This window comes from Podarcis erhardii (assembly GCF_964252035.2).
Source record: "Podarcis erhardii genome assembly, chromosome: 13".
Lineage (NCBI taxonomy): Eukaryota > Metazoa > Chordata > Lepidosauria > Squamata > Lacertidae > Podarcis > Podarcis erhardii.
Genome location: NC_138502.1, coordinates 3,088,320 through 3,115,404, shown reverse-complemented (window position 1 = coordinate 3,115,404; position 27,085 = coordinate 3,088,320). Strand labels below are relative to the sequence as shown.

Sequence of the window (27,085 nt, the reverse complement as noted above, 5' to 3'; positions counted from 1 at the left end):
AGAGTGGTGCATGCTCTGGTTATCTCCCGTTTGGACTACTGCCATGCGCTCTACGTGGGGCTACCTTTGAAGGTGACCTGGAAACTACAACTAATCCAGAATGCGGCAGCTAGACTGGGGACTGGGAGTGGCCACCAATACCATATAACACCAGTCTTGAAAGACCTACACTGGCTCCCAGGACATTTCCAGGCACAATTCAAAGTGTTGGTGCTGACCTTGAAAGCCCTAAACAGCCTCAAAGACCCAGTATACCTGAAGGAGCATCTCCACCCCCATTGTTTTGCCCTGACACTGAGGTCCAGCTCCAAGGGCCTTCTGGCAGTTCCCTCCCTGCGAGAAGGGAGCTTACATGGGAACCAGGCAGAGGGCCTTCTCGGTAGTGGCCCCCGCCCTGTGGAACGCCCTCCCACCAGATGTCAAAGAGAAAAACAACTACCAGACTTGTAGAAGACATCTGAAGGCAACCCTGTTTAGGGAAGCATTTAATGTTTGATGCATTACTGTATTTTAATATTTTGTTGGAAGCCGCCCAGAGTGGCTGGGGAAGCCCAGCCAGATGGGCGGGGTATAAATGGTAAATTATTATTATTATTATTATTATTATTATTATTATTATTATTATTATTATTATCACACATACACAGAGTGCTCCCACCGCCTTCATTGAGCAAGTTGTGCAGACTGCTCCAGAGAATCACCCCAGTGAATCTGAGATTGATGGTTCAGGAATTCGAAGGCAAGAGGTTAGGAGTCCATGCGAGGCAGACACCTGCTGTCCAATATCTTGTAGTAAAGGAGAGACGCAGGATGAGGCCAGCTCCTCTGTTTGAGCCTGGCGTCAGAGGAAGCAAGTCTCTGGGTTTTGCAAAAGCCACACAGGCAGGCGCCAGAAAAAAACTCTGCCCTCCTGTGGAGACAGCGCATAGCCATGGCCTGGCTAGTAGCCGTCTAGGTTGGTGGCCATCGCTGCTTCTTGTGGCGGGGAGTTCCGCAGATTAACCGTGCGCCGCGGGAAGAAGTCCTCCTTTCCCCGCTGTCCCAAATCTTCCAACACTCACTGGAGTTAGGAGAGAAGGGGAAATCGACTTTTTCTCCGTCCACAATCTCCATGCAGCGCCCCTTTCCATTCCCACCTGCGTGGAGTTGGGGGGGGGGGAGACAAATGCCCTCGGCACATGCTCAGAGGCACTCTGCCTTGTTGCGGCTTCGGATATTCCACGGCCGGGGAAACTGGGGACCCCTACCCCCCGCCGCACTCTTCCCGCCGTCCTTTGGCTCCGTTTGAACACGGGACAAAAAACTCAGGAAAAGCTAGGGGGGGCGGTCAGGAAGAGGGGAGGAAATGGTCTCATGCAAACAGGTGTTTCCTCTCTCCGGCCTTCTCCCACCCCTAAAACAAGAAAAGAACAAAACCTTACAAACCCCTCCAACGCGCGCCCTCTGCTTGCGAGAAATCTCACAATGTAAGGAAGCGTGAAACAAAGTCTAGAAAAAGCCTTAGGGGTTGGCGAGGGGGCTTTGAAGCATGGGACACCCCCCCCCCCGCCACTCAGTGCGTTTGGCAAGATATCAAGATTTGGCGAACTGGAAGAAGGCAGCCAGGAATTTTTTGCGGGGGTCTTGCTTAAATCTTTGGGGTTGTGGGCTAAGACGCGGAGCAGTCTCCCTGAGTTGTAAGCGCCCCCTCTTTTTCCTGAAAGCGCTATAAATACACCCACTCCTGCCCCCCCCCAAAAAACACACAGACACACCTCTCTCTGCTTCCCAGTACAGCTGAGCCAAACTTTGAAAAGGAAGGATGCGTGACTTAACTCCGTTTCCTCTCCGACGTTATAAAAAGGCCATACCGGCCCGGCCGTCCTCTGAGGCTGGTTCTCGGGGCGCCGCGGCTTCAGGGGGGGGTGAAAGGGGGTTCAGCTGGATCTCTGGCCCCCTCCCCACCTGAAGCGGGCAGGGACAGCACCTTGCAGGCGGCTCCAAGAAAGACCCTGCGGGACAGGGCGGTAAGGACTCAAAGCCAGGCGTTCCCAAGGACGCGCAAAAGGGGTGAAGGGCAGGTGGGTTTTTTTTTTCCTTGGGGGGGGAACGGGGTTCAAGGTGTGATGGAGAGGCTACCACTAGCCAAGAGGGCTATGATCTGCGCCGTCCCCTGTCGGAGGCAGTAAATGCGTCTGGATGATAGTTGCTGCGGAGAGAGTTTCTCGTGCGCGCGGGTCCCGGTTGCGCGTTTCTCCATCGTGGGTACCAGCTTGGTCCACCGTGAAAAGAAGGTGGGGGGAGGACTAGATGAGTCCAGGGTCTTCTTAGGTTCTTAGCAGCGGGCTGGGAGGAAACGGGACCCCCGGGGGTGGTTTGGTGGGGGGAGAGGCGGCGGTCTCGGTTTCCATGGTCTCATGCGCTCGCCTTGCGCTTTTCTCCCGCAAAGGCGCAGAACATTAGAGGCATCTCCGCAGCACTGCGCAGGTAAAGGACACTCCATTAAAAATAAAAAATGTACAGTGGTACCTCGGGTTAAGTACTTAATTCGTTCCGGAGGTCCGTTCTTAACCTGAAACTGTTCTTAACCTGAAGCACCACTTTAGCTAATGGGGCCTCCCGCTGCCGCTGCACCACCGGAGCACGATTTCTGTTCTCATCCTGAAGCAAAGTTCTTGACCCGAGGTACTATTTCTGGGTTAGCAGAGTCTGTAACCTGAAGCGTATGTAACCTGAAGCTATGTAACCCGAGGTACCACTGTATCAATATAAATTTATATTTGTGACATCAAATGAATATGATTTCAAAAAAATCAAATCAAAATCCTGGGAACTGTAGCTTCCCTCTCGGGGTGCGATGATTCCAAGGAGCTTTGGAGAGCTTCAGTTTCCAAGACTCTTAAGGGGCTTTGAACGCACAGTGCATGGGCAAATCTGAAATCCCGTTGAGGTTTAAGAACCCTGGGAACTAAAGTTGAAGCCTTTCGCAGAGCTACAATTCCCAGCACCCTTTAATCAACGACAGCGCCCGAGATTCTCTGGAGGAGATGAAAATGTGCTTCGGATGTACGGCGCGTACGCACCGGACCGGGACGCGGGAGAGACCTGAGTTCGAATCCCCACTCGGCTGTTAAGCTCCCTGTCTCTGGCTCTCCGCTTCACGTGCCTCGCAGGGTTGTCGTGGGGGTTAAATGAGGAGGGGGGGTAAAGAACCATGCGCGCCCCTTTGTGCAAACTGGAGAAAAGGGCGAGATGTAAATGCAATCGGTTGATCCATCAAAATATTTGAAGGTGGCTTGAATCCCGACTCGGGAAGAAGGCAGGATATAAATGCACAGTGGCGTAGCGTGGGGGGTGCAGGGGGGCCGGCCGCACCGGGTGCAACATCTGGGGGGGGCGCTCGCCGCCTCCGGAGTCTCCGAAGAGCCTCGGGCGCAGGCTGTAGCAGAGCCCCATGTCTCGCGGAACCGACGAGCTGTGCGCGCGTCCGGGCTGAAGGCGTCCGGCAGGCAGTGGCTCTCAGCGCTAGCCGCGGTCCCGCGCGCCAGGCAGCCCCTCCTCACAGCCCCCCCCCCGTTGCCATTGCTGCTGCAGCTGCTGGGTCATGTTGCATTTTCCTCGCCTCTCTGCCCTCCTCCTCCACCGGGCAAGCGGCGTCATTTGGGTGGCAGCCCCAGCGGCAACTTGCCTCAGATCACCTGACACGGACCTGCCGCCGCCGCCGTAGCTACCTTACCGTAAATACCCCAGCCCAGGCAGCAGCAAGAAGAAGCTGGCAGCGGCGGCAGGTTAGGGGTGCAAATTACTTGCCTTGCCCCGGGTGCTGACAACCCACGCTATGCCGCTGTAAATGCATTAAATAAATGCAACAAATTTGATGCAGGGAACTTTGGATTGTGGGAACTAGGTTCTCCAGATTTGGTGCAAGGGATCGTGGGAACTAGGGACTCCTGGGAGGGGTTTTCCGTGACTTCTTGGAGCTGCAAGCGGCCGCGTAAGGCAGGGTGCCAGGACTTCTGCGTTCTTCAATAAATGAATGGCGGGAGGATCAAAGAGGCGGCAGGCAGCCAGGACTCCTGGGTTCTGCCCTCCAGCTCTGAGCTAAGTCCCTGGCATGAGAAGGTTGTCCTGTGTGCGGTGGATTCCCTTTTGATGGATGATTCTAAACAGAGCTCAGGTGGCCATCTGTCAGGGATTCTTCAGCTGTGATCCTTGCATTGGGGGGGTGGACTAGATGGCCGCTGGGGTACCCTTCTCTCGAGTTCTCTATATGACTCCAGGACACCCGAGCTCATGGCAGCTCAGTCGACAGAGTTTGAGACTCATTCTCTCTCTCTCTCTCTCTCTCTCTCTCTCTCTCTCTCTCTCTCTAATTTTCTAATTTACATTTCAAAATATCCATTTAAACAACCTTAAATCAAAGACTTCCTTTCTTCTCCTTCCGTGGTTCACTTTGCATACCAAACATCCCTGCATGTTTTACATGAACCAAACCATTGTTACATCCATCAAAACTTATTATTTACACTGCTGGATTTATCTTAACGCTACCAGCGTGTTTTTAAAGGAACACAATTTTCACCCATGTATTCAGTCAACATTTTCCAATCTTCTCTAAATGTATGTTCTTCTTTTTCTGTATGTTAAATCTGCAAGTTGCGTGTATTCCATCAGTTTAAGTTGCCATTCTTGGGACCTCGCTCGTTTTCCATTTTGGGGCTAACAAAACACAGGCCGCAGTAATGGCATACATAAATAGTCTTTTTTGACACCCTCTGAATTATCCCCAGCAAAGAGGACTCTGTGAGGGGTTTTTTTTGGAAAGGTACTTTTAAACATTTTTTTCAATTCATTATATATCATTTCCCAATACTCTTTTACCCTTTTATAAGTCCACCACATGTGATAAAACGTAACCTCATTACATCCTCAGCACTTATCCGATTCGGACTTAAACATTTTAGCAAGTCTACTCAGAGTTAAATACCATCTATAAAACATTTTCAGGTAGTTGTCCTTTAATGAATAACATGCTGTGAATTTCAAATCACTCTTCCAAAGTTTTTCCCAGAGATTCAAATCTATATATTTTGTGTGTGTGTGTGTGTGTGTGATCTTTGAGGTTTTCCTGCTTTTGGTGCCACTGTATATGCTTTTAATTTAGTTTCTTTTCTTTCTTTTCCTTTTATAGATCATCTTTACTGCATTAAAAAAATACAAAAAAAGAAAACAAATTAATCCTTACACCCACATGTACCAAAAAGAAAACGATACATAAAAGAAAATATAAAAAGGAAAGGAAAAAGAAAAAAAATACTTGTCAAGTTCACAATATTACCGTATTTTTCGCTCTACAAGACGCACCAGACCATAAGACGCACCTAGTTTTTGGAGGAGGAAAACAAGAAAAAAATATTCTGAATTTCAGAAGCCAGAACAGTAAGAGGGATCGCTGCGCAGTGAAAGCATCAATCCCTCTTGCTGTTCTGGCTTCTGGGATAGCTGCGCAGCCTGCTTTCGCTCCATAAGACACACACACATTTCCCTTTACTTTTTAGGAGGGAAAGAGTGAGTCTTATAGAGCAAAAAATACGGTATTTAAGGAGTACAAACCATTGTTCAAATATTCTAGACACAAAATTCATAGCAACACATTACCTTCATATTCTCTCTTTCTTTTTCCCTTTTTACCACTGCATTCTTCCTATTCCTCTAAACTGGTTTGAGTCCCTTGTGTGTTAACTGACTTCCCTCTATATATTATGTCCAATATTTATTGCTTAGCAGAGTGGGAGGCTCTTAATCTCAGGGCTGCGGGTTCGAGTTCTGCAACGGCGGGTTGGGCTAGAGGACCTTTGGTGGTCTCCCCGATTCTAAGGCTCTTCCCGCTCCCGCAGGCGCGATGGCCGGGCCACGCGACCAGAGCGACGTGCGCGAGTTCACGCGCCACTCCGGCGACGTCCTGATGAACCTGAATGAGCTCCGGAAACGGCACTTCCTCACAGACGTCACCTTGCGAGTGGGGGGCTGCCCCTTGCAGGCCCACAAAGCTGTCCTCACTGCCTGCAGGTGAGTGTCCCGCCCTACTTGTGTGTGTCTGTGCCACGCGTGGCTAAGGGGGTCCGCAGGAGGGCAAGCGCAAGAAGGAGCAACAAGAGCGTGTGGCTGAGGAGCGCTTGGTTCAGTGCCAGATTCAAGACCTTGGGCTTAATGCTCGTCTGGAGAGATGGGACATTAGCCAGCTGTGTGGTTGGATACCCTCCAACATTTATCCGATGAAAATAGGGACACCCTATTCCATGGTAATTAGGGACGCGGGTGGTGCTGTGGGTTAAACCACAGAGCCTAGGACTTGCCGATCAGAAGGTCGGCGGTTCGAATCCCCGCGATGGGGTGAGCTCCTGTTGCTCGGTCCCTGCTCCTGCCAACCTAGCAGTTCGAAAGCACAAAGTGCAAGTAGATAAATAGGCACCTCTGTGGCGGGAAGGTAAACGGCGTTTCCGTGCGCTGCTCTGGTTTGCCAGAAGCGGCTTAGTCCTGCTGGCCACATGACCCGGAAGCTGGACGCCGGCTGCCTCGGCCAGTAAAGGGAGATGAGCGCCGCAACCCCAGAGTCGGCCACGACTGGACCTAGTGGTCAGGGGTCCCTTTACCTTTTAAACAAGCTATAGCTTAGGGCAGGTGTCAGGAAACTTTTTCAGCAGGGGGGCCGGTCCACTGTCCCTCCAACCTTGTGGGGGGCCGGACTATATTTTTTTTTGGGGGGGAGAAAAAGAATGAATTCCTATGCCCCACAAATAACCCAGAGATTCATTTTACATAAAGGCACACATTCTACTCATGTAAAAACACCAGGCAGGCCCCACAAATAACCCAGAGATGTGTTTTAAATAAAAGCACACATTGTACTCACGCTGATTCCTGGACCATCCGCGGGCCAGATTGAGAAGGCGATTGGGCCGGATCCGGCCCCCGGACCTTAGTTTGCCTACCCATACTATAAAAGGGTCAGGAAACCATTCCTGATGAGGCAATTGGGACGGATCCGGCCCCTGGGTCTTAGTTTGCCTACCCATGCCTTAGGGCCCCACTCTCTTGGGGGGCCCCAAAGAAATTAAAAAGGGGGAGGACTGGATGTACATTTCCAGAATATAAGATACAAAACAAATAAAATAAAACCTACCTACAGCAACAGTGTTTTGTGTTGTGTAGGCTCCTATGAAGCTCACAATGGAAATTATCATTGACTTCGGATTTCAACTCTACAGTGGTGTCACATAGTCATAACACACTTATAACGTTGTAAGTTGACTAGTGTAGCTGAGTCCCCGGTCAGATGGGCAGGGTACAAATGATAAAATTATTATTATTATTATTATTATTAGCCACTCATCTGACTGGGTTCGCCCATCCACTCTGGGCGGCTTCCAGCATAATATAAAAGTATTCGTATTAGAATTACAAAGCTGAGCCATGTGCCGTGGGAAGACCCAGTTGCTGTGTTGTCCTGGGAACAGCAAGGGTCTCATTTTGATATTTTATCACATTATTATTATTCTGTTGGGAGCCGCCCAGAGTGGCTGGGGAAACCCAGCCAGATTGGCAGGTTATAAATTATTATTATTATTATTATTATTATTATTATTATTATTATTATTACTATTACTGGTGGGAGCCACCCAAAGTAGCTGGGGAAACCCAGCCAAATTGGCGGGTATAAATAAATTATTATTATTATTATTATTATTATTATTATTATTATTATTAATGCTGGTGGGAGCCGCCCAAAGTAGCTGCGGAAACCCAGCCAGATTGGCGGGGTATAAATAATAATTTATTATTATTATTTTTATTATTTTTATTATTATTCATAAATCCTAACCAGGGTGCTCCAGAACCACAGTCTTGCAAAGGAAACCATGGTTTGCACTATATGAATGCCCCACATCCCATCATAGAACGTGGCCACAACTAGAGCATGCTGGGAACTGCGGTCCTTTCTCCTCTGCTTGCGGGAGCAATGCATGCTGGGATTGCGGTCCTCTTGCCCTGACCCCTCTCCTCCTTCTCTGTGTCCTTCGCAGTGGGTTTTTCTACTCCATCTTCCTGGGCCAGGAGGGCCACGAGGTCAGCGTGCTCACCCTGCCCAGTTCCATCGAGCCCGCCGGCTTCCAGGCCCTCCTCGACTTCATGTACACATCCCACCTGGTCCTCACGCCGGGCACCGTGCCCGCGGTTCTGGCTGCCGCCTCTTACCTGCAGATGGAGCACGTGGTGGAGAGTTGCCATCGCTTCATCCAGGCCAGGTACGCGGGTGGGGAGGGCAAGAGGGGTGCCCCTGGAGAACATGGCTGTCAACCGTCCCTTATCTGGCGGGACAGTCCCTTATCCCAGCGCCGTGTCCCGCTGCTGTCCCTTCTTGATGATGTCCCTTAAATTTCCCGGGTTTCAAAGGAAGCAGCTCCTCTCCCTCCCTCCCTCCCTGCCGGCCAGGGAGGAGGGAGGCTCCAACTGCGTTGCTTGGCTGCGTTGCTCACCCAATAAGGAGTCTAAGAACGACTGGGGGGTGGAGCTTGCATGCCTGGTGCCCATCAAATCGGCCGCCTTGCCTGGGGACTCGCCTTTGCTCAGCGCTTCCCAGCGGAGAGGGGACGGTGGTTTTTCTTGCTGCATCCCCTCTGCCGGGTTGCTGCGCTGTGGGAACCACCGCTTGAGGCTTCGTTTGGCTGCTGGCTGGGCTTTCTGCCTTTGGCTCAGAAGCTGAACATACCTGTGCTGGGAAAATCCCTTATTTTGGCTGCTAATCCCTTATTTTTGAGGCTACTGGTCCCTTATTTTCAAATCTGTAAGTTGACAGCTATGCCAGAACAAACCACAGAGAAATGGGTTGGAAGATTCGAGGCAGGCGCAACGAAGCACTTTTTTAGGCAGAGGAACTGCGGAACTCCCTGCCACTTGAGGCAGCGACCACCGCCAACTTGGATGGCTTTGAAAGAGGACTGGACCAATTCGAAAAGGCAATGGGGGGGGGGGATATTAGCCAGAACGGCTATTCTCTGCCTCCATAATTAGAGGCAGCAAGTACTTCTGAGTCCTGGTGGCTGGAAAACGCAGAAAGGGAGCGGGGTCTTGTGTTCAAATCCTCCCTGGGGGTTGCTCATCATGGGAATCTGGTTGGCCGCTGTGAGAGCAGGGTGCTGCCGGACCAGAGAGGGGCCAGTGAAATCAAAAGTGGTTGTGAAATTCAACAAAATATAAGCACTCTGTTGTTCTTAAAATATATCTAGGAGGCTTGCCTAAGGAATAAGTTTTAAGCGGGTGCTAGGACCAGTCTGGATAGTTAGCCTTGGTGAAGACTTGACGTTTTCACCCCCCCCCCCCAAAGTTTTTGATTGAGTTTCCACTGAAATGAGGCTGCATTTTAATGTTTTTAATGTTGTATTTTAATCTTGTTTTTGAAGTTGTATTTCAATCAATTGTTTTTATATTTGGCGTTAGCCACCCTGAGCCCGGTCTTGGCTGGGGAAGGTGGGGTATAAATGAAAATTATTATTATTATTATTATTGAAGCAGACCGGAGAAGGGCCCTTCCTCATCTTAACGGCAGCCGTGGAAGTTTGGGAAGATGACAACAAAGGCTTCTTTAATTCAGAAGCCCAATCCCACTTCCTCCTTCACTGGTTCAGGGCAGACAAAGCATTTTTTCCCACGCAGCCCAGTGGAACTCACTGCCACAGGACGGCTTAAAAAAGAGGTGGTCCAGGCAGATTCACAGAGCAGCCAGCTATTGAAGGCAACTAGCCAGGACGGCTAAGCTCCGCCACCTCAGTCGGAGGGCGGCAAATGCTTCTGAATAATCCCAGTTGCTGGGAGTCAGAGGTCCTGTGTTCAAATTCTGCCTGTGGGTTTGAACGGGACGCTAGCCCTTCTGACTTTCTTCTGTTCTGATGTTCTTACGCAGCTACGACCGGGTGACCTTCTTCCTGACCCCCCCAGCGCCCACCTTCCTCCACCACAGATCCCTGGAAGACGCCGGGGGGTCCCTTGCCCCCAGTTTCCCAAGGGAGGGCCAAGAAGAACCCCCCACTGTCGCCGGGGCCTCCAGCTGCCCTCTGCCGGCTCCCTACTGCCCGAAGGACAAGGAATTGGGGTCTGTGATGTCGCCGGGGGCCGGGGACCAGTCCCCTCCGGGCCAGCCGGCCTCCCCCCGCGAGTCCAGTGGCTGCGCCCCCCCAGGCGCGGACCCCAAAGCCTGCCACTGGAAGAAGTATCGCTTCATCGTCCTCAACTCCATGCTGCGCGAGGGGAGGCCGGACCCCCCCGAATCGCACGGCCAGGCCGGCCGGGATCGAGACCCCGGGAACGGAAGCCGCCTTCACAGGTCAGGGAGCCAGTAGGGGCTTTACAGATGGACTGCGGCCTGCAGGTTGGGAAAATGGTGTTTAGTTTCCTCTTGGGGGGGTAGGACAGCAGGCAGAGGTCAGCTGGGTGCAGTATAAGCTAAACAAGCTATAGCTTAGGGCCCCACTCTCTTGGTAGCCCCCAAAAAATTTAAAGGGGAAAAAACTGGATGTACATTTCCAAAATTTAAGATACAGTTCCGCCGCTGTGAGAAGCCAAGTTACAGGGAACCAGGCAGAGGGCCTTCTCGGTGGTGGCTCCCGGCCTATGGAACACCCTCCCACCAGAAGTCAAAGAGATAAGCAACTATCTGACTTTTAGAAGACATCTGAAGGCAGCCCTGTTTAGGGAAGCTTTCAATGTTTAATAGGTTATTGTATTTTAGTGTTCTGTTGGAAGCCGCCCAGAGTGGCTGGGGAAACCCAGCCAGATGGGCGGGGTATAAATAATAAATTATTACAGTGGTACCTTGGGTTAAGTACTTAATTCGTTCCGGAGGTCCATACTTAACCTGAAACTGTTCTTAACCTGAAGCACCACTTTAGCTAATGGGGCCTCCTGCTCTGAGACCTGTGATGAAAGGCTGTGAAAATCCCTGAAACCAGAAGTAATCGACTAGAAATATTATCTTATAGAATTAAACTAAATAACAAAAATCAAAAAGTTTAAGGGAAAAAATCAGAAAAACCTAGAACTGAACAAAGCCTTAACGGGATGCCGGCTACAAATCTCGTTTCACTGGACTATTCAGTTTCCTCAGAAGGAAATCGAGAAATCGTAAACTTTAAATGATTTTAAACAAACGCAAGAACAGGGCTGAAACGCTCCCCTGAGTTTACAAAAAGGGTTTGCAAACCGAAATGGCAAGTTTTAGACATGTTGTTGTTGTTGAGTCGTTTAGTCGTGTCCGACTCTTTGTGACCCCCTGGGCCAGAGCACGCCAGGCACTCCTGTCTTCCACTGCCTCCCGCAGTTTGGTCAAACCCATGCTGGTAGCTTCGAGAACACTGTCCCACCATCTCGTCCTCCGTCGTCCCCTTCTCCTTGTGCCCTCCATCTTTCCCAACATCAGGGTCTTTTCCAGGGAGTCTTCTCTTCTCATGAGGTGGCCAAAGTATTGGAGCCTCAGCTTCAGGATCTGTCCTTCCAGTGAGCACTCAGGGCTGATTTCCTTCAGAATGGAGAGGTTTGATCTTCTTGCAGTCCATGGGACTCTCAAGAGTCTCCTCCAGCACCAGAATTCAAAAGCATCAATTCTTCGGTGATCAGCCTTCTTTATGGTCCAGCTCTCACTTCCATACATCACTACTGGGAAAACCAGACCTTTAACTATACGGACCTTTGTTGGCAAGGTGATAGCACAAATTCAAAGAAAGGAATGCAAGATAAACGGTTTTAGATTTTGAAACAAACCCAAGAACAGGGCTGAAATGCTCCTTTGGTCTAGATGTTACTGTTGATGTTAAAAACTTATTTCTAGTTGATTACAGCGGTACCTCGGGTTAAGTACTTAATTCGTTCCCGAGGTCCGTTCTTAACCTGAAACTGTTCTTAACCTGAAGCACCACTTTAGCTAATGGGGCCTCCTGCTGCCGCCGGAGCACGATTTCTGTTCTCATCCTGAAGAAAAGTTCTTAACCTGAAGCACTATTTCTGGGTTAGCGAAGTCTGTAACCTGAAGCGTATGTAACCCGAGGTACCACTGTACTTCTCGTTTCAGGGATTTTCACGCTATTTCATTTGTATTGTGTCATTTCTCGGTCCTTTGTCTTTTTTTCTACTGTGATGAAAGACTGGCTATAAATAGGAAGGACGTTTTCTGCCTGGTTCTGACCCTTCCTTCCTTCCGCTCTTGCCCAGGCTGCCGTCCTCTCAGCCCCACTGCTCCACCTGCAACCAGCCAACCCCCCTCCTTTGCTCCCACCCTCCAGAGGACGCGTCCATGGGGCAGGGAGACCCCTGTGGTTCTGGTGAGTAGGAAGGGGCGATTTCTGTTTCTTTCTTTTCAAATCTGCCCCCATAGGAACCGAACCCAGACCCTGTGGTCACCATGGGCACCTGTCTTCATGTGCCCCCTCCTCGGGAGGGCCGGAGGTTTGCAACACGAGGATGGGGCCTTTTTGGTGGTGGCTCCCCGCTTGTGGAACACTGTCCTCAGGGAGGCTCGCCTGGCGCCATCATTAGACATCCTTAGGCATCTCTTTTCTGCCAGGCTTCGAATTATCTGCAGCCTCCTTTAGGGGGTGGGATGTTTCAACCCTGCTTTTTTCCAAAGCGAGATCGCAGAGGGCCTTCTCGGTGGTGGCGCCTGCCCTGTGGAACGCCCTCCCACCAGATGTCAAGGAAATAAACAACTATCTGACTTTTAGAGGACATCTGAAGGCAGCCCTCTTTAGGGAAGCTTTTAATGTTTAATAGGTTATTGTATTTTGTTGGAAGCCGCCCAGAGTGGCTGAGGAAACCCAGCCAGATGGGCGGGGTATAAATAATAAATTATTATTATTATATTATATCTGAAGGCAGCCCTGTTTAGGGAAGTTTTTAATGTTTGATGTTTTATCGTGTTTTTAATATCCTGTTGGAAGCTGCCCTGAGTGGTTGGGGAAACCCTGCCAGATGGGCAGGGTATAAGTAATAAATTATTATTATTATTATTATTATTATTATTATTATTATTATTATTATTCCTCCTGTGCTGGTTCTAACATATGCCTTTGTCTATTTATACATTGTAAGTTGCTCTGAGTTCCTCTGGTTAAAAAAAAAGTGACTGATAAGTTTTTATTTTATTTTTCTAAAAAAAAAATTATTCATTTTTCTTTTTCATTCATTACAAACATCTCAATTTCTTAGCATTTACTATATATTCCTCCCTCCCTCCCCTCCAAGACTTCCCCCAACTTCCGCTCCTCGTTTGTTTCTATTTTCACTCACTTTGCTATCTCTTAAAAGTTATTAATGAAATAACATCAATCCTAAAAACCTAAAAATAAAAGTAAATACACCATCATATTTCACTATCTTCTAAACATTTTCTAATGCTGATAATGTGGATGTTTATTTAAATCTTGCAATCAGGTCTATTGACTTTCTTTTTTTCTGCAAATATAATAGGAATGGTTCCCAATCTTTTTCAAAGTCTCTGTTGCATTTTTCTCTTAGCCTCTCCGTCATTTTTGCCAGTTCTGCATAGTTCATCAACTTCTCTTGCCATTGTTCTTTAGGGACTGATAAATTTAATCAATGAATAAGTCTCCATCTCTCCGCATCAGTTCGCAATTCATTTATTTTTCTAAAAGGGTCTCGTGAAAATCCACCAGGATTTTAGTGCGAATTTCTCGTAACGTGCACAGGGTCAAACGCCTCGTTTACACATTTTTGGCTAAGCGAAGTTGCATATCGCAACACCTTTTTAACACTAATAATAATAATAATAATAGATGAGTCAGTTGGTTAGAGCATGGTGCTGATAACGCCAAGTTGCGGGTTCGAATCCCGTACGATATTCCTGAATTGCAGCGGGTTGGACTAGATGACCCCCTAACCCTAACCCCTTGCAACTCTACAATTCCATGAGTCTATGAAAAAGGGATTTTGAGGCAGAGAGAGTGTTTTTGCGCAGACCCAAACGCCTCACGCTTGTGACTCCCCAGGGGCTGGCCCTTACGACTGCAGTGCCTGCAAATTAGGATACCTGGAGGAAGATGAAGAAGAGGGCGGAGGAGGAGGAAGGAGCCCCCCGGACTCAGGAAGCGCCTACGAGGAGAAGCCCTACAAATGCCATTTCTGCAACTCGGCCTTCCGCTACAAAGGGAACTTAGCAAGCCACAGATCTCTGCATACCGGTTTGTTTCGCTTTACTTTGAACAATGTCTAAACTGGGCTTTCATCCAGAACATGGGCTCCGGGCCGGTGCATATAAAACTCAAATGTCTATACAGTGGACGCTCGGGTTGCGGATGTGATCCGTGCGGGAGGCACGTTCGCAACCTGCAGCGGTGCGTCTGTGCACGTGTGGGTTGCGATTCGGTGCCTCTGCGCATGCGCAAAGTGCAATTTAGCGCTTCTACGCATGCATGACTGCCGAAACCCGGAAGTAACCCGTTCCAGTACTTCCAGGTTTGGCGGTCCGTAACCCGAAAAAACAAAACCCGAAACGTCTGTAGCCTGAGGTATGACTGTATATCTATACAGTGGTACCTCGCAAGACGAAATTAATTCGTTCTGCGAGTTTTTTCGTCTTGCGAATTTTTCGTCTTGCGAAGCACGGATTTTGGAAAAGCTTCAAAAATCACCAAAGTCTTCAAAAACCTCAAAAAAGGCTACCACACCGCGTGCTATGAGTTGCTCCTCGAAGTCAAGTCGCAACTGCACCCCCTGAATGCACGGTTTTAAGAAAAAGGAAGCAAACTTGCAAGACGTTTTCATCTTGCGAAGCAAGCCCATAGGGAAATTCGACTTGTTAAGCAGCTCAAAAAATGAAAAACTCTTTCGTCTTGCGAGTTTTTCGTCTTATGAGGCATTCGTCTTGCGAGGTACCACTGTATATCAATATGGATCAAAACAATAAATTAAACTTCAACAGGGACCAATGTCAGGTTCTGCACCAGGCTTTGGGCAGCTCTCCGCAACCCTTGGGAGCCCGGCATGACTTCCCGCCGGGCTCCCTAGGCTTGCGGATAGCAGCCTGTTCTGGGTGCTGGGTCAGGGGAAGCTCGGGCTTCCCCCGCCCCAGCCCCGTGCCTGGGGGAAAAAATTTCTTTATTCCCCCCCCCAAAAAAAACCTAGGTGCACCCTATGGGCCGGTGTGCCCTATGGGGCGAAAAATACGGTAAATAACAACACTTTGGAAGTCCGAGCCCCAATGAGGTTAGATTGGACTCAACCAGGGGCAGGGCCTTTTCAGCTCTGGCCCCGGCCTGGTGGAACACCCAGCAAAAGAAGCTAATGATATTCTAATCTGCATCCGCAGAAGTCTAGTGCCCAGATCAAGGGAAGGAATAGTCCCACTCTTCTCTTCCTTGGTTAGAGCCCACCTGGAGTCCTCTGTCCAGTGTGGGGCACCACCATTTAAGGATATTGATAAGCTGGAAGGTGTGCAGAGGAGGGCGAAGAAGATGGTCAGGGGTCTGGAAACCAAGCCTGATGAGGAATGGTTGAAGTAGCTTGGTATGTTTAGCCAGGAGAAGAGGAGACATGAAAGCCATCTTCAAATACCCGAAGGGCTGCCCCATGGAGGAGGGAGCAAGCTTGCTTTCTCCTGCTCTGGAGGGTAGGACTCGAACCCACGGCTTCAAGTTTCAAGAAAGGAGATTCCAACTAAATATTAGGAAGAACTTTCTGACAGCAAGAGCTGTTCGACAGGGGAACAGACTCCCTCGGGAGGTTGTGGACTCTCCTACCTTGAAGGTTTTTAAGTAGAGGTTGGACGGCCATCTGTCATGAATGCTTTCGTTGAGATTCCTGCATTTGCAAGGGGTTAGGCTGGATGACCTTTGGGGGTCCCTTCCAGGAGTCTATTCAGAATGGGGAGATGGAGTCCCCTATCGGTGGGTGAGGGGGGCATTCAGAATAGTGTGATCGGCCCCTGAAGCCTCACCTGTGCCACTGCTACCTGTCACGCTTAGGAGAGAAGCCGTACCACTGCGGGATTTGCGGCGCCCAGTTCAACCGCCCGGCGAATCTCAAGACTCACCTGCGTATTCACTCCGGGGAGAAGCCCTACAAGTGTGAGACCTGCGGATCTCGTTTTGTGCAGGTAAACAAAAAAGTGGGGAGAGATACCTGGCAGGTGTGGGGGACTCCCTGGTCCTGAATGGGGCAACTGTGCCCCTGAAGGACCAGGTGCGCAGCCTGGGAGTCATTCTGGACTCACCGCTGTCCATGGAGCCGCAGTCAGTTCTGTATCCAGGGCAGCCATCTACCAGCTCCATCTGGTACACAGGATGAGACCCTCCCTGCCCGCACTGTCTTGCCAGAGTGGCGCATGCTCTGGTTATCTCCCACTTGGACTACTGCAGTGCGCTCTATGTGGGGCTACCTATGAAGGTGACCCAGAAACTACAACTAATGCACAATGTGGCAGCTAGACTGGGGACTGGGAGCAGCTGCCGAAACCACATAACACTGGTCCTGAAAGACCTACATTGGCTCCCAGGACGTTTCCAAGCAAACGTCCAAGATGTTTCCATCAAAGTGTTGGTGCTGACCTTGAAAGCCCTAAACGGCCTTAATTGCCCAGTAGACCTGAATGAGCGTCTCCACCCCCATCGTTCTGCCCGGACACTGAGGTCCAGCTCTGAGGGCCTTCTGGTGGTTCCCTCCCTGCAAGAAGTGAGGTTACAGGGAACCAGGCAGAGGGCCTTCTTGGTGGTGGTGTCCACCCTGTGGAACGCCCTCCCTTCAGATGTCAAGGAAATAGATAGATAGATAGATAGATAGATAGATAGATAGATAGATAGATTCTTTATTGTCATTACACAAGTGCAACATTGCACAAGTGCAACGAAATTGGATGCCATCCCTTAAAAACAACAAAAGCAAAACAACAACAACAACCAAACAAACCACATTCCAGCCACACCCACACCCACACCCATCAAACTCCCAGGTCACACTATCGAGTTACTGCATTTAAGAAGGCCACAGCTCTTGGATAGAAACTATTTTTCAGTCTATTTGTCCTTGACTTGATGTTTCTGTATCTCCTGCCAGAAGGCAGTAGTACAAACAGACTGTGTCCCGGGTGAGATGCATCCTGCAGGATATTGTTTGCTTTCCTAAGACAACGGGAACCGTACAGTTCTTCCAAAGATGGGAGGGGATGACCAATAATCCTTTGGGCTGTGGTTATGACCTTCTGGAGCACCTTCCTCTTCCTAGCTGTACAGCTGGAGAACCAGGCACAAATACAGTATGTGAGAATGCTCTCTATGGAGCCTCGGTAGAAGGACACCAGCAGTCTCTCACTCAGATTGTTCTTCTTTAAAAGTCTGAGGAAATAAATTCTCTGCTGGGCCTTCTTCACCAGAGCAGTGGTATTTGCGCTCCAAGTCATGCCCTGATAAATAAACAACTATCTGACTTTTAGAAGACATCTGAAGGCAGCCCTGTTTAGGGAAGTTTGATGTTTTATTGTGTTTTTAATATTTTGTTGGAAACCACCCAGAGTGGCTGGGGAAACCCAGCCAGATGGGCGGGGTATGAAATAATAATACAGTGGTACCTCTGGTTGCAAACGGGATCCATTCCGGAGCCCCGTTCACAACATGAAAAGAACGCAACCCGCATCTGTGCGAGTCGCAATTTGCTACTTCTGCGCATGCGCGTGACGCCATTTTGAGCATGTGCACATGCACGAGCAGCGAAACCCAGAAGTAACCCTTTCCGGTACTTCCGGGTTGCTGTGGGACGCAACCTGAAAAGATTTAACCTGCAGTAAACATAACACCTGGGGCGCGGGTGGCGCTGTGGGTAAAACCTCAGCGCCTAGGACTTGCCGATCACATGCTCGGCGGTTCGAATCCCCGCAGCGGGGTGAGTTCCCGTCGTTTGGTCCCAGCTCCTGCCCACCTAGCAGTTCGAAAGCACACCAGTGCAAGTAGATCAATAGGTACCCCTCCGGCGGGAAGGTAAACGGTGTTTCTGTGCACTGCTCTGGTGCCGGTTCGCCAGAGCAGCTTCGTCACACTGGCCACGTGACCCGGAAGTGTCTGCGGACAGCACTGGCTCCTGGCCTCTAGAATGAGATGGGCGCACAACCCTAGAGTCTGGCAAGACTGGCCCATACGGGCAGGGGTACCTTTACCTTTACCATTAAACATAACAAGAGGTATGACTGTAATAATAATAATAATAATAATAATAATAATAATAATAATAATAATAATTTGAGTGGCCGCCCATGAATCACCCTGCCTATGCTGGGTTACTCCCTATTTGCCCCAGCGAAGGTCTCCCCCACATGGTGGCAGCTGGTATTGCACCCTGGTTGAGGGGCAGTTGGGTTCTGCCAACCAGGTTCAGCTGACTGATCAATTTGGTTAGTTCCTGCACCCAGGTTTCCTTTATTTACACCTGCAGCCTGTGCTATCCTGGAGGCTGAAGGTATGCAGTCATAGAACCTGTTGTAAACAAAAATTGCCCTTCTTCCCTTATGGGGTATCCAAGAGCCCATATAGAGTCCTTACATCGGTTCCCTATTGGTAGGAGAAAATAACAGAGGCCAACCAGAGAATATTGAGAAGCAAAGCAGCTAGTAAGCCTGATCTTTATTGATCTGTTGTAACAGGGTGCTCCCCTCACCCGCAGGAGAGAGGAGGGACCCCGAAAAATGGTGTGCAAGGCCTTATAAAGACTTTTGAAATTGCCACCCTGTAGATCAAGACCACCCCCAGAAACATCATACATACATCACAGAAAAGGCGGTCTAAAACAGAATTTTTAATATTGTTTTTCTTCTGTTGTTGTTTTTCTCCTGTCTGGCAGGTTACTTGATTGGATTTCCTGGGTAGCCTGGCCAGTCTTTTGTAGTGATAAATACTTAGTTCCTGGGCCAGGTCACAGGCTCACACCCTATTCAAACACAGACATACCCTTAAGACAGGATTTGTGAAGGAAAAGACAATGGGGAGGCTTTTCCATTGTCCTTTGACCTTGCAGAGAAAACATTTGGTCAGTTTGGGAATCAAAATGGTTCCAGGTTGGCCTTCCTGTGCTGATCTATGTATGTGCTTGGTTGGTACACTTATGAACATTACCATATAGCTAAGACCTCAAAATTCCTATCACAAACCGCAGAGCTTTCCACCCATCGGTCATTCCTCCTTCCTTCTCCCAGGTTGCTCACTTGAGAGCCCATGTCCTGATCCACACCGGGGAGAAGCCCTACCCTTGTGGGACATGCGGGACTCGATTTCGGCACCTCCAGACCCTGAAGAGCCACCTCCGTATCCACACGGGAGAGAAGCCTTATCATGTGAGTGGAGAAGGAGCTTTTTCACGGTGTGTTTGGTGTGGTGGACGAGAAACATGTCTTGGTGACCAGGGGTGTAGGAAGGGGGGGCGGTGCACCCCAGGTTCCATCATGGGGGGGGGGACACAAATTATCAAGGAACAATTACTGCCCTACTAGGGCGGTTCATAATTTATTTATTTTTAAATGTCTCCTCCAAAGGCCTTATCTTACTACTGTTGTAAATAAAAATATGCCCTTTTCCCTTATGGGGTATCCAAGAGCCCATAAAGAGTCCTTACATAGGTTCCCTGTTGGTGGGAGAGAATAATAGAGGCCAACCAGAGAATATGGAGAAGCAAAGCAGCTAGTAAGCTTGATCTTTATTGATCTGTTGCAACAGGGTGCTCCCCTCACACGCAGGAGAGGAGGAGGGACCCCCAAAAATGCTGTGCAAGGGCTTATAAAGACTTTTGAAATTCCCATCCTGTAGATCAAGACCACCCCCAGAAACATTATGCATGCATCACAGAAGGGGTGTAACCTAAGACCACCCCTCAGATACATCCCACCTACATCACAGAAATTTAAATGTTGTTTTTCTCCTGTCACAGTTTATCTCCTGTCTGGCAAGTTACTGTACTTGATTGGATTGCCTTGGGAGCCTGGCCAGTCTTTTGTAGTGGTAAAATACTTATTTCCTGGGCCAGGTCACAGGCTCACACCCTATTCAAACAGACATATCCTTGAGACAGGATTTGTGAGGAAAGAGACAATGGGGAGACTTTTCCAGTTTAACCTTGCAGAGAAAGGATTTGGTCAGTTTAGGAATCAAAATGGTTCCAGGTTGGCTTTCCTGTGCTGATCTATGTACGTGTGGTTATGAACGTTGTCATATATCTAAGACCATAAAATTCCTATCACACTACATGTTACGGCAAAAATCTGGGTGTGAGGCTACTCTGCCACCCAGCTCATCGGACTAAGTCCGTGGGTCCCTGCGGAGGAAAATGAGCTCAGCCGGAGACAGGAGCAAACTGCAGAAGATCCAAGTTTATTGCGCAACAGGTTCAAGGCGAGATTGAACAGTGAGAAAGGGGTGACATGAGTTTTTGAAACTCCCTCCATGTCCCAGAATACAGTGCAAAACACGTCATGAATACATCACAGAAAGGTGGGGTTACACAGATCAGCACTTCAGGAAGGTGGGGGGTTACACAGATCAGCACTTCAGGAAGGTGGAGGGGTTACACAGATCAGCACTTCAGGAAGGTGGAGGGGTTACACAGATCAGCACTTCAGGAAGGTGGAGGGGTTACACAGATTAACATATGGAGGAGGGAGGGGGAAATATGCAGAGCTGGAGATATGCACAGATAAACACTTCCTGGGGATGAAAAAACAATGGTCTCAAATATGCATAGTCTGCCACCTGACATTGTCTGGAGGAAAGGCTGATCAGAACAATTTGAAAGGATTAAGGTCTTGACACTTTGCTTGAGGGATTATGCTGGACAGGGGAGATGTGATGGAGTCCTAGAGTAATTGAGCAAACTGGCACGCTGATTTTCTATGAATTTTATAGATTTTAGTCCCTTTTGACAATTGGAAATAAATTGATATATTGTAGCGAAGAAGAAGGTGAAGAAGACATGCCCCCCCCCTTCCGTAACACACTACACTAGGGATTATATAGCTATATATGAAATTTCATGTATATCAGTTAATATCTTGACCCTCCTCCAGGACAATACAGTTTACGCTCAGGTTGCGAACGTGATCCGTGCCGGATGCACATTCGCAACCCACAGTGCTCACAACCCGCAGCGCTGCGTCTGCGCACGTGCGGGTCGTGATTTGGTACTTCTGCGCATGCAGTTAGTGCCTCTGCGCATGCGCCAAAACCCAGAAGTCACCCATTCTGGTACTTCCGGGTTTGGCGCGGTGCGCAACCCGAAAGCACCCAACCCGAAGCGCCTGTAACCCGAGGTATGACTGTACAACTTAGCAGCAGCATAAAAGACAGTATAAAATCATGAATGACAATAAAATTCAAAGTTCAGAAATCAAAATGGGGGAAATCCATCTAATAAGTACAGTGGTACCTGTCAGCATCGCCCTTGAGCCAGTGCACCAACTGGACTCATGCGCTACAACCCCGACTGGGCTAGGCGAGCTGGGTAGCACTGCCAGCGACCACCTTTCTCACAGGGACAGGTCACCGTGCTGTGGACTCACAGCTTGGAGCTGAGAGCACCGGATTCACTTGCACAATAATACAGTCGTTGCGCAGCAGAGTCTTGCAGAGTCTTGCAGAGTATAAACCACTCGGAGAGCAGCTCTGTAGAATATCTTCCTTTTATTCTATAGCTACAACTATGATACAAAACTATATACAGAGCTAAAGGATCTAAGCATAAATCAATGCTACACTGAGAGTCTGCAGCTGCTCTTAGCAGCAACCTTACTCTAGACACGATCTCTAACACTCTCTCTCTCTCCCCGATACACTGACTGACTCGCTCACTGACTGATTCACTCACTGACTAACCTCAGGTTACAGACTCCGCTAACCCAGAAATAGTGCTTCAGGTTAAGAATTTTGCTTCAGGATGAGAACAGAAATCGTGCTCCGGCGGCGGCGCGGCGGCAGCAGGAGGCCCCATTAGCTAAAGTGGTACCTCAGGTTAAGAACAGTTTCAGGTTAAGAACGGACCTTCAGAATGAATTGAGTACTTAACCTGAGGTACCACTGTATTAGATAGTCACCGGGGCTAGCTGGCTGAATTAGTCCTATTTGGGCCAGCGAGGAGGCCAGGGGAGAATTAGCTGTGGGGTCTCAGAGCGGGTGATGTTCATAAAAGGGGAGGGGGAGGGAAGAGAAGGGAAATAAAAGATCAGGCTGAATTCAAATTAAAAACCAGGTGGAATAGCTCTGTCTTACAGGCCCTGCAGAAGGAAGTTAAATCCTGCAGGGCCCTGGTCTCATGGGACAGAGCATTCCACCAGGTCGGAGCCACCACCGAGAAGGCCCTGGCCCTGGTGGAGGATAGTCTGGCTTCCTTAGGGCCCAGGACCCCTAAACTATGGTTATTCATGGACCTCAAGGTCCTCTGCGGGGCACCGGGTTGGGGAAAGCCGCCCTGCAGCACTCTGGGACGTAGGCGCCCGCCTTGACACCTGTCTGTTTTCCGCAGTGCGAGAAATGCGACGTCCGCTTCCGCCACAAAAGCCAGCTGCGGCTGCACTTGCGGCAGAAACATGGCGCCATCACCAACACGAAGATCCGCTACAAAGTCCTTGAAGGCCCTTACGCCGGTCTCTGCTGAGTGGGGAGCGTGTTGCGCGATTTTGGCCGGATCCAAAAATCCGCTGGCCAGCAGATTCTGCGCTCAGGTATCTGAGTGGAATCATCTCTATCCTGCACCTGAGAGCTGGACCTTTTCGGTGTCTGAAACTCAGAATATCCGACGCCCTAAATGACGCATGTCACATTCTTGCATAGCCGTCAACTTTTCTTGCGAGGAATCCTATTCGGAATAAGGGAATTTCCCTTAAAAAAAGGGAAACGTTGGCAGCTATGCATTCTGGGTGACTGCATTTTTTCATGATTTAAAGAGGTTCCTGCAAATAATTATATCTAAAAAAAGAAACATTCTGATGTCTGCCGGATTCAAACCCTGAAATTTAGATAATTCGGCGAGTTTCAAATGTTTAGATTGAGAGCTGATTATTATTATTCAGAATCAGGGCGGGGGAGATACTGAGCAAACATTCTTGGTTCATGCCCCCAACTCCCAAAATATAAACCCACTAGGCGCTACTCCCCTCTTGGGGGTTAGAGAAGAAACCCCAAAAGCTGATGCACGGCTCTGCAGGCAGAGCCGTGATAGTAAAAGCAGAATTTCCAAGCCACGTCTAGTCTCTTGCCTTCTTAGTTTATATGTTCCTTTTTGTGCCGCCTGGGAAGCGGTGCAAAAACTCGGTGCTTGAGTAAGGCAGGCGAGAAAGTCTGCGAATTAGGAGCAGAAAAAGCTGTTACGCCTGCTATACACCTCTCGGGCTGCATAAATGCACCGTCCCTTTAAAGCGCGCCCTTTCCCCCAAAGGATTCTGGGAACTGTAGTTTGCTGAGGCTGCGAGGGGTTAAAAACTACAGTGCCCAGAATTATTTGGGGAAAAGAATTTGCTTCCGATGTGCTTTATAGGGTGGCCTTAATACCACAAAGTTGTAATTTGTTAGGGGCTGCTGGGAGTTGTAGCGTGGCTCATTAGCAATGATCAAACCCTGAACAAACTAGATTTCCCTCCCATAATTCACTGGAGGGGGACCACGGCTATGGATCCCCAAGATGCTTTGGGGACTGTGGATTCCCAGAATCCTCTGGGGCACATTCAGCCCAGAACTTGACTCCTTTGACCAGCAGAGTCTCTCAGGCAGACTTTTCCCTGCTCCTGGCAACCAGAGATTCGAACCCAGAACCTTCTGCATGCAAAGCAGGGGTCCCTGCTACTGACCCCACACCCTAGCTATGGACTCTGCTTTCCTCCTCCACAGGGCATAAGCTAGAATTAAGAGGAGTTTATTAGAATCATTGTTCGACTTCATTTTGTTTTTTTAACGTTATGTGTAGTGTACTTTCCTCTTTCTAAATGTGTTATTTTGCTGGCCAAATCTGTCTTGTCTGTTCCTAGTGCTCTATTGGTATTCTTGATTATTATTATTATTATTATTATTGCTGCTGTTTCCTTCTTCCGACTGCAATGCTGCTTTGTTTGCCAATCTTCCTCTTAACATCGAAGAGAATTTGCAGGTTGCGTGGGACGATTCCACCTCGTACCATTAAAGTGCTGTGCTATACCACTTTAAACAGCCACGGCTTCCCCCAGAGAATCATGGGAACTGTAGTTTGTTCATGACACCGAGAGGGAGCCTTCTATTCCCCCCACAGAGCAACAGTTCCCAGAATTCCCTGGGAGGTGAGATTGACTCTCATGGGAGTCCTGGGAGCTATAGTTTGCTACGAGTGTTGAGGGGAGACCCCCACCTGCCCCTCGTAGTACTATAGTTCCCAGAGTGCTTTAACCATCGATCCCTCTTCCCAGGGGATTCTGGGAATTGTGCCTCTGCAGTGGGGACGGCGGATGAGATAGGGTCCCATATTTCAAGAAGTAAAAATCTGGACACAAAAAGCTTTTCTAAAGGAAAGTTGTTGAGCCCAGATTTCCCTGGATACTTAATTTCGTCATTGGAATCCTGGGAAAATCCGGATTCCAAAATCCGGATTCCTTCTCAGCACCCTTGGGTGTCAGTTCCCATAATTCCTCGGGGGAAGCGCCGGCGGTTTAAAGTGGAATCAAAGCGCTTTAAAAGGATGGTGTGGACGAAGCCATATTCAGAGAACTTTATCCGGAATTGGGCCTGGCAGGCGCAGAAAGAAAGTGGGGGACGCAGCAAGGTCTGGAACCTCAGCCTAAGAACTTTCCAGAAGTTTCTAGAAGAGGTCTGGAACCTCAGAAAGAGAGGGAAAAGCTAATGAACAATAGGAGACGCCTTGCACCAGCCTGCCTCCTCCAGATTTTGCTTTTTCCTTTTTCTTTGCATGCATGCATCAGTTTTCAGGAAATGAGACAATTCCCATTTTTAAAGGGAGTTATTAGGAAAAGGCCTCCCCTCCGGTGAGAGAGGAAGGAAGGTTCTGCTTTGACATGGGGCTGAAGACGAAACCGCCCCCCCAAGTGGAAAATGAATGTTGGTGCCTGATCCCCAAAGACCTGGGTTCGAAAGGTGCGCTTTTTGAAGGCGCCCCTGGTGTCTGGGCAAAGGGGCATGTCGTGGGATTGTGGCTTTCAATGCCAGGAATTGGATCAATCGGGCTGGTTCCCTTTTGGTCTGGGTAAACTTGGGGGGGGGCAGAAAGATACAAGGGTCTGTCTGGGTTTTGAAATATATCTATATGTATTTATTCACGCACGCCTGCAACAAAACAATCTCTTTGTAAGGTCGCCAAACTTTATATCCTTGCGTTGTTTCAATAAAAGCTAAAGTTGTCCGGCGATCGTTCGTCATTTCTCGAACACCTTGAATGGGGACTTTAAAATAAAAAACTCAGTCTTGTTGGGTAGGCCATATATATATATATATATATATATATATATATATATATATATGACCTTAAATTATTATTTCAGCAATGAGGGTACCTGAGGGGCCAGATAAGGCCATTTTCTTGCGAAGAAACTTTTCGGACTGGTTCAGCAACCACCTCTCTTAGATGCTGGCTTAGAACATATGTCAGAGCCCGCTGGATCAGGCCCATGGCCTCAATGAGAGACCTGCAAACAGGAACCCTCTCTCCTTCCTGTGGTTCCCAGCGCCTGGCACGGAGAAGCAATCCTTTGCCCCCCCCCCCGATTGCGGAGACCAAGCCGTCGATAGCCCTCTCTCCTCTGTCAATTTGTCCAGTCCTCTTAGGTAAATCTGAGGTTGCAAGCGCTCGCTACCTCCAGTGGCAGTGAGTTCCACAGCTGACCTCAGCTCTCAGCTGCAAGAATGGGAAGGGATAGATAGATAAAACTTTACAGTGGTACCTCTGGTTACGTACTTAATTCGTTCCAGAGGTCCGTTCTTAACCTGAAACTGTTCTTAACCTGAAGCACCCCTTTAGCTAATGGGGCCTCCTGCTGCCGCTGGAGCACGATTTCTGTTCTCATCCTGAAGCAAAGTTCTTAACCTGAGGTAATATTTCTGGGCTAGCGAAGTCTGTAACCTGAAGCGTATGTAACCTGAAGCGTATGTAACCCGAGGTACCACTGTATTTGCATTAGGCAATGGCCATGGCAACATAAAACAAGCAATATATACAGATAAAAAGACAGCAGTGGGTAAAAAGGGCAATCAAATGACCAAGATTATCGTTCAGATAGTGGCCCTTAATCTCATTGCACCCTCGATAAACCACAGCTGACCTCAGCGCTTGGGCTGCAAGAACGGGAAGGGAACCCAGGGCATCATCCAGACTGACCCGCTCCCCACTAAACCCACCGCAGTATAACGCAGATAGGGCCTGCTTTTGGCGGCAGCTGGTTCTCTGAGTAGGGTGTTCCCGTATGCGCCAGTGGCCAAACACACACACAAGCTCAGCACCGCCCAAGCCAGCTACAAGCCCAACTGTCTGCCCATCTGAAAGACTTCTGCTTTCTCCGAAAAAAGAATGGTTAAGGGAATCCACCCTGCTCTGTTTCCTGGCCTAACAAAGCCTCTCAGGGCAGCTGCATCCTGTGATGAATCTGTACCACCGTCTCATGCGCCAAACCATCCCATTTTTCCTCCCTTGGGGGAGCTGCACATGGATGGGGTGGGAGTTACATTTGCAAAGCCCGAGTCTCAGATCCGGAACGTGCCTGTACACTTTCCCTTTGCAGAGGGTAGGCAAGGGGTTTCGAAGTCACAATTTGCTCATCCTTCACAGGAAAGCAACTTTTCCTCCGTTGCCGTTTTTTTCATATCAAAGGTGCCGGGATTAAGCAAACTTTTACTACGGATACTGGGAGTCTATCCTGTTTTGGTAGAGGTTTTCCTGGTGCTGGGTTCTCCCTCCACCAGGGACGGATGTGTGCATTACGCGATTTCTCCCGGAAACTCTCCGCTCAGGGACAAATAAGGATTAAAAAACGGTACTCCAGAACGGCTGCCAAGTTCCGGGCGGGTTTGCTAGCTTACCTTTCGGAGAGGAAGGCCTGGGCAGAAAG

At 49.1% G+C, this 27,085-nt stretch overlaps 2 protein-coding genes across 3 annotated transcripts in view; both read left to right on the top strand.

Annotated features, from left to right (window-relative positions):
• The first annotated feature begins 1,869 nt into the window (after nt 1-1,869).
• On the top strand, nt 1,870-25,390 carry BCL6B (BCL6B transcription repressor). 2 transcript variants are annotated; one of them, XM_081835722.1, is made up of 9 exons: nt 1,870-2,006; nt 5,877-6,048; nt 8,064-8,285; nt 9,941-10,360; nt 12,241-12,350; nt 14,034-14,225; nt 16,008-16,138; nt 19,220-19,357; nt 22,531-25,390. In XM_081835722.1, the coding sequence occupies exons 2-9, from the start codon at nt 5,882-5,884 to the stop codon at nt 22,660-22,662; spliced, it is 1,512 nt and encodes a 503-aa protein (XP_081691848.1). In that variant the 5' UTR covers nt 1,870-2,006; nt 5,877-5,881; the 3' UTR covers nt 22,663-25,390. The 2 variants fall into 2 exon arrangements, with proteins under 2 accessions (XP_081691848.1, XP_081691849.1); XM_081835723.1 differs by having other exon boundaries at nt 1,870-2,060.
• LOC309326761 (monocarboxylate transporter 13-like) overlaps nt 10,984-27,085 on the top strand; it is an 85,529-nt gene continuing 69,427 nt past the window's right edge. The window contains exon 1 of the mRNA XM_081835735.1: nt 10,984-11,641. The gene's annotated coding sequence lies outside the window, so the exon portion shown is untranslated. The remainder of the gene's footprint in view (nt 11,642-27,085) is intronic.